At 35.4% G+C, this 14,462-nt stretch overlaps 1 protein-coding gene across 2 annotated transcripts; it reads left to right on the top strand.

The window, feature by feature from the left end:
• The first annotated feature begins 5,222 nt into the window (after positions 1-5,222).
• LOC125493400 (uncharacterized) lies at positions 5,223-13,520 on the top strand. Of its 2 annotated transcripts, XM_057392050.1 has the most exons (8): positions 5,223-5,524; positions 5,644-5,702; positions 5,820-5,902; positions 10,776-10,945; positions 11,162-11,285; positions 11,366-11,662; positions 11,752-11,871; positions 12,900-13,520. In XM_057392050.1, exons 4-8 carry the CDS (start codon positions 10,776-10,778, stop codon positions 13,134-13,136), a joined length of 948 nt encoding a protein of 315 aa, XP_057248033.1. In that variant the 5' UTR covers positions 5,223-5,524; positions 5,644-5,702; positions 5,820-5,902; the 3' UTR covers positions 13,137-13,520. The 2 variants fall into 2 exon arrangements, with proteins under 2 accessions (XP_057248033.1, XP_048492689.2); XM_048636732.2 differs by lacking the exons at positions 5,223-5,524; positions 5,644-5,702; positions 5,820-5,902 and adding an exon at positions 5,999-6,175.
• The last annotated feature ends 942 nt before the right edge of the window (positions 13,521-14,462 follow it).

A 14,462-nucleotide genomic window follows, 5' to 3' on the forward strand; every position in this document is an offset into this window, starting at 1 on the left:
AAAAGGAGGTTTCAGTGCAAGTGTGTGATAAAACAGGAGATGAAGTTCCTTTTGAAGAGACTCATCATACTGCTAAGAAATTAGCACAGAACTTTAGACCTGTTACAACTACAAATTCTTTCAATGTGTTGAATGAATTGGAGGATGAGCAAGTGATAGTAGGAACTATTACATGTGAAGCAGAGAAGGTTATGAGTGCCAGGAGGGGGGACTCTCCTGCAGAAAATGGATAGTATAATGATATGGAATGTTCGAGGGATCAATAGCATGATGAAGCGAAATGAAGTGAAGAAGCTATTGAATAAAAGATCCCTTGGAATGGTTAGTCTCCTTGAGACTAAAGTAAAAGCAAAAAATATGGGAATAGTATACCAAAGGTTGTTTAGTGGATGGTGTTTCTGTTCAAACTCATCATACCACAATGGTGGTAGAATCATTTTGGCCTGGAATCCATTGAGTTTTCAAGTGGATATAAGGTGGATGAGTGCTCAGGCTATTCATTGCTTTATAAAACCTACTGGGTTAACTACAGGTTTTTGTAGCACTTTTGTCGATGCATTCAATAATGCAGGAGATAGAGAACAACTATGGCAGGATCTGATGGTACAAGCTGGCACCATGATAGAGCCCTGGATAATTGGAGGTGATTTTAACTGTGTACTCAATAAGGATGAAAGAATAGGTGCAGTAGTTAGAGATGGTGAGATGGAGGCTTTCAAATGATGTGTTAATCATTGTGGCTTAGATGATATTAAGTCAAATGGCTGTTACTACACTTGGAACAACAAACAACAAGGTAGTGATAGAGTCTTCTCAAAATTGGATAGAGTGCTTGGGAATGAGAAATGGAGAGATCATTTCAGTACTGCAGAGGCTATGTTTATGGAGGAAGGCCTTTTTGATCATACCCTTATACTGATTAGAGTCCATGAAGGAAGTAGGAATATCAAAGCACCTTTCAAATATTTTCATATGTGGAGTATGGGAGAGGAGTTCCTAAGTAAGGTACAGAATGCTTGGAGGTTTGATGTTAGAGGGTGTGCAACGTTCAAGTTCACTCAGAAGCTGAAGCAGGTGAAGAAAGTGTTAAAAGAGATGAACAAACAGGGGTTCTCTCAGATTCACATTGAAGATACAAAAGCACATATAGCCTTGCAAGAAGCTCAGAAGATGTTGCATCTTAATGCTACTAGCATTCAAGCTAGAGAGAGAGAACAACTAGCTGCACTGGAGTATCAGAGAGTTCATGCTAAATATGTTTCCTTTATGCAACAGAAGAGCAAGCTAGCATGGATAAAAGATGGAGATGAAAACTCAAAGGCTTTTCACAATGCTTTAAAGGCCAGAAGGCTCCAAAACACAATTTATGGTGTTGCTGATATAGAAGGGAGATGGGTGGTAGGTAATGAAGAGGTGAATAAAGCATTTCTGTTCTATTACACTCAGCTGCTTGGTACTCCTAGGAATAGTAGGAGTCATGTGCAACAGGAGGTGATTGATGCTGGACCTGTACTGACTGAAGAACAAAGTCAAACACTAATGGTTCCTTTTACTCCTGAAGAAGTGAAGAAGGCAATTTTTTCTATCCCTGGTGATAAATCACTAGGGCCTGATGGATTTGGGTCAGCTTTCTACAAGGATGCATGGAGTATTGTAGGTGATGAATGTACTGCTGCTGTCTTGGATTTCTTTCAATCAAGGAAATTATTGAAAGAGATAAATCATACTATTTTGGCTTTGATTCCAAGGGTCAAATGCCCTGGTAATGTCACTGAATTCAGGCCAATTGCTTGCTGCAATGTTATATACAAGTGCATCACCAAGTTGTTGTGTTCTAGATTAAACAAGATTCTTCCTGAAATTATAGCTGCAAACCAAGGAGCCTTCATAAAAGGGAGATTTATAGCACACAATATCTTAATTTGTCAAGATATTGTCAAGAATTATGGGAAGAAAGAAGCTGCTCCAGGTTGCATCATCAAAATGGACCTCAAAAAAGCTTATGATTCAATGACTGGTGCTTTATTGAAGAGCTATTGCAGGCTATGAAATTCCCTTCCAGTTTTGTGGAGATGATTATGGAATGTGTTAAAACTCCCAGCTTCTCTTTGATGATAAATGGGGAATTGGTTGGTTTTTTCAAAGGAAAGAGGGGCCTTAGGCAAGGAGACCCCCTCTCACCACTGATATTTGTGATATGCATGGAATATTTCAGTAGAACAATGAAGAAAGTAGGTGAGAAAGATGATTTCAAGTTTCATCCTAGATGCACTGGTATCAAAATCAATCATATGTGTTTTGCAGATGATATCATCATATGTTGTAAGGGAGAATTCAAGTCTGTTCTGAGAATGTTGCAAGGCTTCACTCATTTCTCTGAGACTTCAGGGTTAGAAGCCAACAAACAAAAGTTTGAACTGTATACAGTGGGGTTAAAGCAGCAGGAAGTTCAAAGGCTGTTGCATATGTCAGGCTTTAGTCTGGGGAGGTTCCCTTTCAGGTACCTGGGGGTCCCCATATGTTATAAAAGACTAAGCATCAAAGAGTGTGAAGGCCTTGTGGAAAAAATGACAGCTAGAATTAGGTGTTGGAGTAGCAGACACCTATCATATCAAGGAAGATTATGCTTGGTGAACTCTGTCCTCATGAGTTTGCATATTTATTGGGCACAGATAATGATCATCCCCAGGAAAGTATTACAAGATATAAACAAGATATGCAGATCATATCTTTGGACTGGTGAGCACTACAGTCAAAGTTCAGGGAATGTAAAATGGGATGCAGTTTGCTGTAGTAAAAAAGAGGGTGGGCTTGGAATTAAAACACTTTGATTTGGAATCAGGCAGCCCTAGGGAGGTATGTGTGGGCTATTGTCTTAAAGAAAGACAACTTATGGATAAGATGGGTTCATGAGCAGTATGTAAAAGAGGAAGATTGGTGGGAGTATAACCATCCTCAGCAGTGTAGTTGGTATTGGAAGATGATTTGCCAGGTTAAAGATCAGTTGAAGATGAAATTCTTCTGCCTCAGATATTGAATATGGGGGTATACTCAGTCAAAGAGATATACAAGAAGCTGTTGAATGAGCAGCAAAGTGTGAATTGGCATGGTGCTATTTGGGGTAGATTGAACATTCCAAAGCATAGATTTCTATGCTGGTTGGTAATGTTAAACAGATTGAAAACAGCTGAAAATTAACCAAAGTGGGTGTGCTAGATGATGCTACATGCCTGATTTGTGGTTCAGCAGAAGAGACACACAGCCATCTGTTTTTTCAATGCCATTTTAGCAAAGCTGTCCTCAGAAGTATTTTACAGTGGATGCAAATACAATCACAAGATCTATCGATTCAGGGATTGATTGCTAGGGTGAATACCAATGGTGAGTCAAGATTCAGAAGACAAGTTAAAATAGCTGTCATCTGTGCTGCAGTGTATCAAGTTTGGTGTGCAAGGAATGGTGTGTTATGGAATAGTAAACTAGACACAGTGGAGAAACATGTGTATAGGATTAAACATACATGTATAGATAGAATCTATAGTGTTTTGCCAAAAGAAAACTACTATTGAGAGATAGTTGTGGTTAAGGGATCTCTTAATTACAATGTAAACTTCTTGTTTACTACTATCCTAAAGGGTATGGGAGTCCAACCTAGTTGGTTTTCCTCCTTTAGGATAGGTTAGGTTGTAAATTGGCATGTTCTTAATCAATATACTCACTTAATTAGCAAAAAAAAAAAAGAAATCAATAAATTTATTTTTCAATTTTTTTTATTGTCGCTTTTTGTAATTAATGTACTTATGAATAATTTTGAGGTATATTGTACAATTAATACGATACGACTTCTTTTTTTTTGAAACAAAAAACAGAAAACTTTAGATAATCCCTAAACAAGCTTTTAGTAATTACTCCTTCGTTGTTTTTTTAATTGCAACATTTTCTTTATTTGAAAATTTTACATTACTGGTAATATTTTTTTATTTGGTAATATTTTCTCTCAATCTCTCTCTTATCACATGGGTTGCTTTTAAAAAAAAAATCTATTTCTATCTATGTCCTTTTTTACATGACAATCTTAAATAATGTGCTAAGGTACAATCTATCTATCTATATTGTTATCTAAAGTAAAATCCTAAATCCTACGTGCCAAGCTCATGTTCACCGAGCAATTCTATAGCTTCTCAAACCAAAGACTCTCAAATTCGTTGTCCACGTGGCCTTTCACTATATTGTGGCCGAAAGTTCTTTGAAAATGCTAAAAAAATCGTGAGTTATGTTGATTGAGTATTTAAATTAGGCAATTAATAGCATGACCTCATATGAGATTTCCGGAAATCAAGCATATCTCATTTATATATTAATGTGATTGACGTCAATTATCGTTACAATTACACAATTAAAATCCCAAATTCATATACTTTTGGCCAAAATTTATAGTTCCCATATTGGTTATGTTTCAAAAATTTTAAATTCCCAAATAAAAATGGTAATCAATTTAAATTATCAATTAATCTTAATTATTGCCAATGTTAATGGTAATTGCCCATCAATCACTTAATTTAAATTGATAGTATCCGAAATTCTTAACATTCACCTAAATCATGTGCAAGTTGATCACCTAAATCAAAATCATTCCTAAATTGAATTACGTGATTTTAGGGGATTGATTCAATCAAGCTTTAATATGGAAATTATCAATTAATGATATTTTTTTACAATGAAGTAATCAATCTAGGACAATAACCACGTGATTGATATCATATAAATATCAAATTTTGCATAAATTAGGGAAGTAATTCAAGCAACTTTTCAATTTCAAAATCAAAAGGACATGTGAATATTAAGTATAAATACATGTTTATGTGGTGTTATCCTCCACCAAATTCATCATTTTTTCCCCTCCATACATTTGTTTCATCACCTTGCAATTTGCCCCGTTAGGCTGAAGATTTTCCTTTGGAAGTTGCATTGACTAGATAGAGAAATTATCATGGCCAAACCCAAACTAATTGCATACTCTTCCTTGAACGTAGCCTATTACTACTCTTATGTAACTATCTTTACTTAGTCTTCTAATATATTCTACCCTAGATATAATTGTAGATTCCTACACTACTAGAATCCGTGTTTTTACCGACTACAATTACCGACCGCTGCAAATACAGTTGTTAATTATTAAAACACCGACCGTTTTGTGAGAGGACGCCAATTACCGACCGTTCCTAATTTTCACCGACCGCTTACCTAAACCGTCGGTAATTACCGACTGCTTTTATTGTAAACCGACCCCAATCTTGATTCCGTAGGTAATTACCAACAGCATTTCAAAAATCACCGACCATATGCCGTCGGTAAAATACTACTGGTACCTTTTGAGATTTTAACGCCCACGTTCCCCTTTTTACTCTACTATAGTACTCTCAGTAATTAATAACAGACCCTAAAAAATAACGCCCCTCTTTCCTTCACCATCATCAGCTGCCGGTTTTCTTCCTCTCCATTGCATTGCCGTCGCCGGTTTCAGGTTAGTCCATCTATTTTTTTCAAAGTTTCGCGACATCACTACGCACTGTTCGTTTCTTCGTTTCATCTATTGCCGTCGCCGGTTTTTCAAAGTTTCGCATCTCCATTGAATTTCTGCAGGTTAGTCCTGCACAACCGCCGCACCTTCATCTCCATTGCGTTGCCGTCGCCGGTTTCAGGTTAGTTCATAGATGAATTTCGCGTATAACATCTTTGAATTTCTTCATCTCTTTCCTTAAAAGTTTCTTATTTCAATTGGAATTTTGAAGTTTCTTATGCTCTCTCGCCGGTTTCAGGTTAGCACCTTCACCTCTTGCACAACTGCCGCACCATCATCCAACCACCTGCACAACCGCCGCACAGCGCCGACCCACAGCAGGTTTTTCTTCTTTCCTCTTTCGTGGTATTTTATGAATTTATTCTCTCTTTCTTGGTTTGTTGCACCCATCATTGTAGTTTCTTTGCAATTTGTTGGATTTCTTGGTTTACTTTCATATGTATAGGTAAATAAGAATTCTGAATTTATGGCCGAATGAGGCTATGGGATGCTACCATCAATATCTAATGCTATATATCAATCTGCATCTTGCCACTTCATCTGCATTATTGTATAAGGCATCGGAGGAAAACCGAGTTTTTTTCTTTAAAAAAAGTATGATATACTTGCTACACTGAAATCTGCTATAATGCATCATCTACTGATTGTACTCAACTTCCAAATTAGAATTTTGAATTTATGTGCATATTCTGAACTTAAGGAACTGAATTAACATAAAGGGTCTTTGTCTAAAATGTATAATTTGTTACTGTACGTAGGAACTTGAGAAAATTGCAAAAAAAAATATGGGTTTTTTTGGGGATTGATTGAGAGAGAAAAGTGTGAGGGAAGGAAGTACAGTGATTGTGAAGGTGTGAGAGTTTCTGAAATTGGAAATCTAAAGAGGGAAAGAGAGAGGTGGGGTAGAAATTTAAAAAATAGTAAAAAGTGGTAAAGTGTCCACTCAGAAGTGGAGAGAAGTTGCCATTTGTAGCATATATATGGTGTATGGTTTTGATTAGTACATACGTTTTTTAATCAAATTATTTTTGGGCTATAAGTTTTGGTTGGATTTGTTTGTTTTTGTTGTAGTTTAAAATTGTATGGACCACTTCTAGTCAGTAGGTGAGCTTTAGGAGGGAATTGATTCTTATTTCCTAAATCTTTGCAAGTATAGACTATTGGTGGTATATGAACAAATTGATAGTAGGGTGAAATTACTTTAATTTGACTTATTGCAAATAACTTGTAATTTAAAATCATAATGTATGCTACTCCTATTTTCATTTTGAAGTGATTAAAGTTTAATGTAGTAAATGACGATATTGATTTTAAAGTTTGTCAATATATTGTTTTAATTGAGTTGTATAGAATTGAATATCATGAAACGAAGAGAGCGTAGTTGGATGTATGATAGGCGCGAGGGACGCTTTCTCAAGACTGAGTTTGTGAATGGAGTTCGAGATTTTATTGAATTCGCACAACAAAATCATAAATTCAAAGACGCTGAGAAAATTAGATGTCCATGCTTTCGGTGTAACAACAAACGATTCTTTGATGTTGACATTGTTAGAGAACATCTTTATAAAAAAGGATTTTGTCATAACTATTTTGTTGGCTATGTCACGGGGAAACTGTTGACGAACCCCCATCGGAGCCATCAAATCCTTATCGAGACATGATTGTTGATGCTCTTGGACATAATGAAGAAAATCCAAACAATGAGCAAATAAATAATGTCGAAGAGGAGCCAAATGACGAAGCTAGAAATTTTTTGAGCTCCTTAAAGCTGTGATAGCCCGTTGTACGAAGGGAGCAAAGTATCTGTCTTGGAGATATCATCAAGAATAATATCTTTGAAGTGTGAGTACAATTTACCACACAGGTGTGTTGATGGATTTGCATCTTTATTAATGAAGTGATTCCAAATAACAACCAAATGAGTACAACGTTCTATGATACTAAGAAAGTTCTTAAAGGCTTACAACTCCCACATGAGAAGATACATGCATGTCGTAACGGTTGTATGCTATTTTGGAAAGGCGATGCACATTTAATGAAGTGTAGTGTATGTGAGTGTGATCGCTACAGAAGACTCCTAAAGGCAAGCTTATTCCAGAAAAGGTCCTAACATATTTTCCTATCAAACCCGATTGCAAAGGCTTTATGCGACAAAGAATATTTCAGAGAAAATGACATGGCATGCCAAAAACCTCGGGTTCCGGGTACTATGGAACATCCTAGTGATAGTGAGGCGTGGAAGCATTTTGATACCACTTTTCCTGATTTTGCCTCTGAGACACGTAATGTTCGATTAGGTTTGTGCACTGATGGCTTTTCACCCTTTGGTAAGTTCGGAGGACAATATTCTTGTTGGCCTGTAATTCTTACTCCATATAATTTGCCTCCATCAATGTGTATGAAAAAGCCTTTCATGTTCCTCTCTTTACTAGTTCCCGGTCCTAAGAATCCAAAGGTAATTTAGATGTCTACATGCAACCATTAATTGAAGAGCTCAAACAATTGTGGGAGATTGGTGCTATGACTTATGAATTTCACAGAAACAAAATTTCATGCTTCGTGCAGCGCTTCTGTGGACCGTAAGTGATTTTCCTGCATATGGTATGTTGTCTGGATGGGCTACTGCTGGAAAAAAGGCTTGTCCATATTGTATGGAAGAAACTAAGGCATTTTGGCTTGATAATGGCAATAAAGTCTCATGGTTTGATTCCACAGGAAGTTTCTTCCACATGATCACCCTTTTCGTAAAAATAAAACAGCTTTTCGCAAAAACAAAGTGGAAAATGGCATGGCTCCAGCTATGATGTCCGGAGATGATATGTGGCAATGTGTGAAAGACTTGCCTAAAGCCACTGATGGCCCTGAAGCTCTCAAAATCTTGAAGAAAGCTAAAAAGGGTTGGTTTAAACAAAGTTCTTTTTGGGAACTTCCTTATTGGAAAGTTTGCTTATTCGACACAACCTGGATGTCATGCACATTGAGAAAAACTTCTTTGATCAACTTATACACACAGTGATGGATGTGAAAGGCCAAACTTCGGACAATGTTAGTGCGAGAAAAGACTTGAAGTGTCTATGTAAGCGTCGACAGTTAGAGCTCACCTACGACGAACGGGGAAACGAAATCATGCCAAAAGCCCCTTTTGCACTTGACAAGGCTCAAAGGAAGGTCTTATGTGAATGGGTTCGTGACTTAAAGTTTCCGGATGGATTTGCATCTGACTTGAGTAGATGTGTTGATCTTCGAACATCTAGGCTTTTTGGAATGAAAAGCCATGATTGTCATGTCTTTATGGAGAGGTTACTACCGGTTGCTTTAAAAGAGTTGCTACCTTCGCATGTTTGGAAAGCAATTACTGAGATCAGTCAATTCTTTCGTGACTTATGTGCATCCACTATCCAAGTCGATGATATGGATCGTTTGGATAAAAATATAGCTGAAATTTTGTGCAAACTTGAAAAGATATTTCCTCCTGCATTCTTCAACTCGATGGAGCATTTGCCGATTCATTTGGCTTATGAAGCTAAGGTTGGTGGTCCAGTGCAATATAGGTGGATGTATCCCTTTGAAAGGTAACAAAGAAATTTTTAAGTAAAAATACGTCTTTTAAGAATGAAGTTCTAATATGACAAAATTTTCATAATCGATATCTACACGTTGATTTATTTGGTAGGTTTCTCAATCACTTGAAGCGTAAGGTTGTACAGAAGGCACGTGTGGAGGGTTCTATTTGCAATGCATACCTATGTGAGGAAATATCATATTTTTGTTCGAATTACTTCCAACCAGAAGTTGATACTAAAACAAGAGATTTGGGTAGAAACGTCACTTCAGTTATTGAGAACCATCATGATCCAAATGTTCCTGAGATGTTTAGAGTGGATTGTGGGCGTACATCTACCAACGGCCGTTTACGCTTCTTGCAAGATAAAGAGTATGATCGTGCACACCTTTATGTTCTTGCAAACAGTGGTATATTAAGCAAATATGAAAGGTAAATATGTTTTTCATGCCGAGTGATGTTTAACTAGTTAAAAACATCTCTAATCGTGCTTCGTCAATAATAATAGGATTTTCGAAAAACATATATTGGAGACACATCCACACATATCATTGGAGGAGATCTGGAGCAAATGTGAAGCTGAATATCCTAAATGGTTCAAAAACCATGTGAGTTTTTAATTAATAAAATATAATTTTAACTAAATAAAAGGTTTTTCTAACGCAAATTATGTAAATTTTCTATAATATGAAATTAGGTACTACAGGAGGGACTAACATCGATGTAGTTCATGCTCTTGCAATGGGCCCCGTTAGACAAGTGAAGTCATGGAATCAGTTTTTCGTTAATGGATACAATTTTCAAACACATGAGTATGGCAAACACAAATCAACTATGAACTATGGAGTGTGTGTTAAAAGTCACGAGGAAGTTAATATTATGGCATTTTGGAGGAAGTAATTGAACTAGTTTACCATGGTCCATTGGAAGTCTACAAGACGATATTGTTTAAGTGCAATTGGATGGATTCTTTGAGTGGTTTAAATGTACATGAACAATACAAACTCATTGAAATAAATCATAGTAAGAAGTACCCAAAATATGATCCCTTTGTATTATCATACCAAGTTAGCCAAGTCTATTATGCCCCTTATCCTAGTTTAAGTAGGGGTAGAGTGCAATGGTGGGCAGTGTTTCAGACTAAGGCAAGGTCTTCAATTGAAACTCCAGTGGACTCATTATTCTTTCAAGAGGAGATAAGTGAGTTCCTTCAACTCTTTGTGCTCCAAATGAGATTCCAGACTATGATTTTGACGGGGAAGAAGAACAAAATGAGGATGTAATGCTTAACGATAGTAGGGATTCTGATAATGGCGACGAGGATGATAGTGAAGATGATCTACAAGTTTATGAGAATCTCGAAGATTTTGATGATGATGATGATGCGGAAGAAGATTTACCGTGAATCATACATTAGATTTTGTAGTGTCTTCTGAACTTCTAAATTTCGATACATTGTATTATGTTTGGTGGATTTAGTAATGATTGATTTTATAATTTTTATTGTTTGCACTTTATATTATATAATATGTTAAGAAGTTTAAGTTGATTCCTATTTTATTCTTAAATTTGATATAAAAAATTTTGAAGTTTATACTACATTATTCGTTCTACTAATCTGTGTTATTTTAGATGGCTTCTTCTAGCGGGCAAGGTAGAGCTTCAGGAAGCCAGCGTACTCCACATCTGGCAAATGATACTGAGGGCGAGAATCCTCCATCGAATTCTGATACTGTCACCACAGAGGAGCAAGGTGAAGGCGAGCATTCTGCAAGCAATCAGTTGGACCCTAATACGCTATGGTAAAAAATGATTTTAATCCATTATGTTTCATATTATAATTTTTGTTATTCATCTTAGTGCATGATAATTCTTTCTTAGTGTTTATAATATTCATCTTAGTGTTTATATTATCCATCTTAGTATATGTTAATTCTTTCTTAGTGAATGACAGGTTTTTATTGTAATTATGTTACAAATTTTGTGTTGTATTATAATTGTTTTTTTTTCTTTCTAAGGTTTGACAATAACAAAGTCACTCGATCTATTACGGAATGTTTCAAAGAGCACTACGTTGAGCCATGTAGAAATTGGACTGAAACAAGTCAATCAACAAAAGATCATTGGTTTAATCTTTTCAAGGTTAACACTTTAACTTAATTATAGTCTATCGCATATAAGATTATAAATATTTAGTCAGTTCTAATATTTGCATGATACAGCGTAAATACTCTTGGCGCTCGGAGTTGGATTCGCAAGTAAGACAAGGCTTTCAACGCAAAGCAGCTAAAAGACTCAAAGACATGCATCATTGGGTGACATCGAAGAGAAAAGGTGTAAGACCAATATGGATGCCGGAGGAAATACACCAACAACTTATGCAAAAAACAAAAGAGGATGAGTTTAAGAAAAAATCTGAACAAGCAAAAAAGAACAAGAGAGGAGGATCGCTGGAAGGTGTTGTGGAACCTGGACATTGTCAAGGTTCAATTTCTACAGCCGAGTATGCAAGAAGGATGGTGAGTATATATTGCTTTTAGTAACCATTTATAAGTTCGATATTTATATAGTCTAAAATAATAATAAAGTTGATTATTTTTTTGACTAGGCTGCAAAAAATGGAGGAGTATTGCCAAAAGCTGCTGATATTTATTTGGAGACGCATTCAAAGGAACGACAACCCGGCCAAGGCAAGCAACTCATTGGCTCCAAATCAAAACAAATCATGGTTAGTGTACTTCATTTGCTCCAATAACAAATTATAAATATATTTGGATGGTTGGTTGGATGACATAATATATTTTTTTTCTAGAAATGCAAGTATTTTAAGCATTAAAGCTTCATTATTTTTTATATTGTTCGATGTTTAAATTAGTTATAATTTACTGCATAGACATCTTCACTATAAAGAACTTCACAGTAGCATGCAGAGTAAAGAAGTACGTAAAGATCAAAAGAGTTGCACTATCAAAATTAAAAACCCATCTAAAATAAGAAAATTTTAATGGCTTAAGGTCTGCAGATGTAACTCCTCTAAAACCCCCAACAACAAAGGTACAGTGAAGAAACAGTTGTCACAGAGTTAGCATACTTCTGTCTCTGAGCCAAATCTTTTGGACGAAAACCCACAATTCCATATCTTCTTTGCACCAAAAAAGAACAATGCCAAATTTTCTTTCTACAAAATACTTACCAAGTATAGTAATACTGAAGTTACTTCTATGTACGAAGTACATTGATATAAGTATTTTCAATAAAAAAAAATGAACCATACAATAATTCTCACACTTTGCCAAAATATAATTTGTTCATCTAGATTACCACTACTACATACATTGAGAATTGAGATTTAAGAGTAATCTAACAGCATACTTAATGCATAATAATATTTTTTTTTCATATGTATTTGAAGTTTTAAGTTTTAACATACTTGTAACACTTTGATTTTCATATTTGGCAAAATACGACTTTTGACCATTACTTTAATAATCTAATAACCTTACATGCACTCAATGCATACGATAGCGCGTGATAGCATACTTTTTTTCTTTTATTTCTTTTACTATTTTTTGGTGTCCCCCATGTGTTGCCTTATATAATAGAGATATGAACATTTTCTTTTTTTAGTTTTGAGTTATAATGTTGTTGAAGTTATATATATATATATATTTATTTTTAGTATAAATTTAAACAAAATTTTGTCTATTTTTTCCTAAAAATATTATGTATGCATATTAAATTGTCTATTTGATGTAGGATAATTATAATAAGAAATTGGATGATTATAGAGAGAAGGGAGTCAACAAAGATCCCAATGAAGTGTACTTTGAGACAGTGGGTGGGAGGAAAAAAGGATTGATTCCTGGCTTAGGTACAAGCGGTGATCTTCTTTACAAAAAATCATCAACCCGCACTAGTAGCTCTTCTAGTGTCTACACACCTTCTATGCTTTCTCAGCTTTCAACTACCGTGGAGCAATATCAGAACAATTAGCAGATCAGGTAGCTGAATTTCAGAGGCAAAAAAATGAGTGGGAAACATATCGTCTCCAAACGGAAAAGGAAAGGGAAGAGGCAAAAAAATACATGGAGGAGATGAAGACTACAATGGAAGAGTATTCTCAAATGATGACTCAGTGTGGTACTTTCCCTTTCACCCAACCACGTGACCCACGTGATCCTTCTGGTGGTGGATCGGAATTTCCTTGTAGTACTTAGACTTATAGTTTTTTATTAGTATATTATATATTTTGAGAAAAATGATGTTTAATTTTGGTTGTTGGAATTACTATTACATCTATATTTCGGAGAATATGATGTTTAATATATGTTGTAACAAACCTATTATTTTGATATAAAATGGAGGTGTAGTTTATATTGTGGTGAAAATAATATTTTTTTTTAGAAAATAATAGCAAATTACCGACCGAATAACGGTAGGCTTACCCATCTAAAAACGTTGTCTAATCTAACAAAAATAGTAGGTAAAATGTATAAAACGGTTGGTAATCACCTACCGTTATTGTTAAATTACCGACCGCCACAAAACCGGTTGGTAAATACCAACATATTGCTTGTAAGTAATTACCTACCGGTTACACCAACCGACTAGCAGTAGGTAATTACCTACCGCCACAAAACGGTCGGTAAAATCTAGAAAGCGGTAGGTAAAATTTTACCGACCGTTTTCCCGTTGGTGATATGCAAATTACCAACCAGCATTTTACCAACCGCCATGAAGCGACCGTTCAGCGGTCGGTAAATGTATTACCGTCCGTTTTTCGTGTTTCACCGACCGATTGAGGCGGTCGGTAAAAACACGGATTCTTGTAGTGCTACTTTATCTTTTGTAATTATCTCTATCATTTGTAACTATCCTAGATAGCGGTAGGTTGTATTATATTCTATCTCTATCAATGTCAATGTAAATGTAATATATCATTCTACAATTATAATTTATGAAAATTACCAAAGCATTTCTAATGATATAGTTCATCTTAGTTTTTACAAGAATTATATAGTTCATGATAATCTAATTGAAAAAAATAAAGTTGTTCTATCAGTATTGTAATTTTGGTAATTTTATGTGTAAACGAATAAACATGGATGTCTTAATGAAATAGTATAGACTTGTGTTGTGTACCAATGACAACAATTATTAAGTTTGAGTAACATATATATCTTCCGTCACATTCTAAAGCATTGTAAGAAATAGTCTAGACTTGTGTTTGCTTCCCAACTCTTTTGTGTGCATGTGATGGCAAAGTATTCATGGTAATATATTTGAAGTTTTCCTATCCCGTTTTAGCAAACAGAAAAC

This window comes from Beta vulgaris, chromosome 9 (genome assembly GCF_026745355.1).
Source record: "Beta vulgaris subsp. vulgaris cultivar EL10 chromosome 9, EL10.2, whole genome shotgun sequence".
NCBI lineage: Eukaryota > Viridiplantae > Streptophyta > Magnoliopsida > Caryophyllales > Amaranthaceae > Beta > Beta vulgaris.

Bases quoted from the DNA above. Each gene is read 5' to 3' on its own strand.
- LOC125493400 (XM_057392050.1), top strand. From the start codon at position 10,776: ATGGCTTCTTCTAGCGGGCAAGGTAGAGCTTCAGGAAGCCAGCGTACT. The intron at 10,946-11,161 runs GTAAAAAATGAT...TTTCTTTCTAAG, and splicing joins TTGGACCCTAATACGCTATG to GTTTGACAATAACAAAGTCA. The intron at 11,286-11,365 runs GTTAACACTTTA...TGCATGATACAG, and splicing joins ATTGGTTTAATCTTTTCAAG to CGTAAATACTCTTGGCGCTC.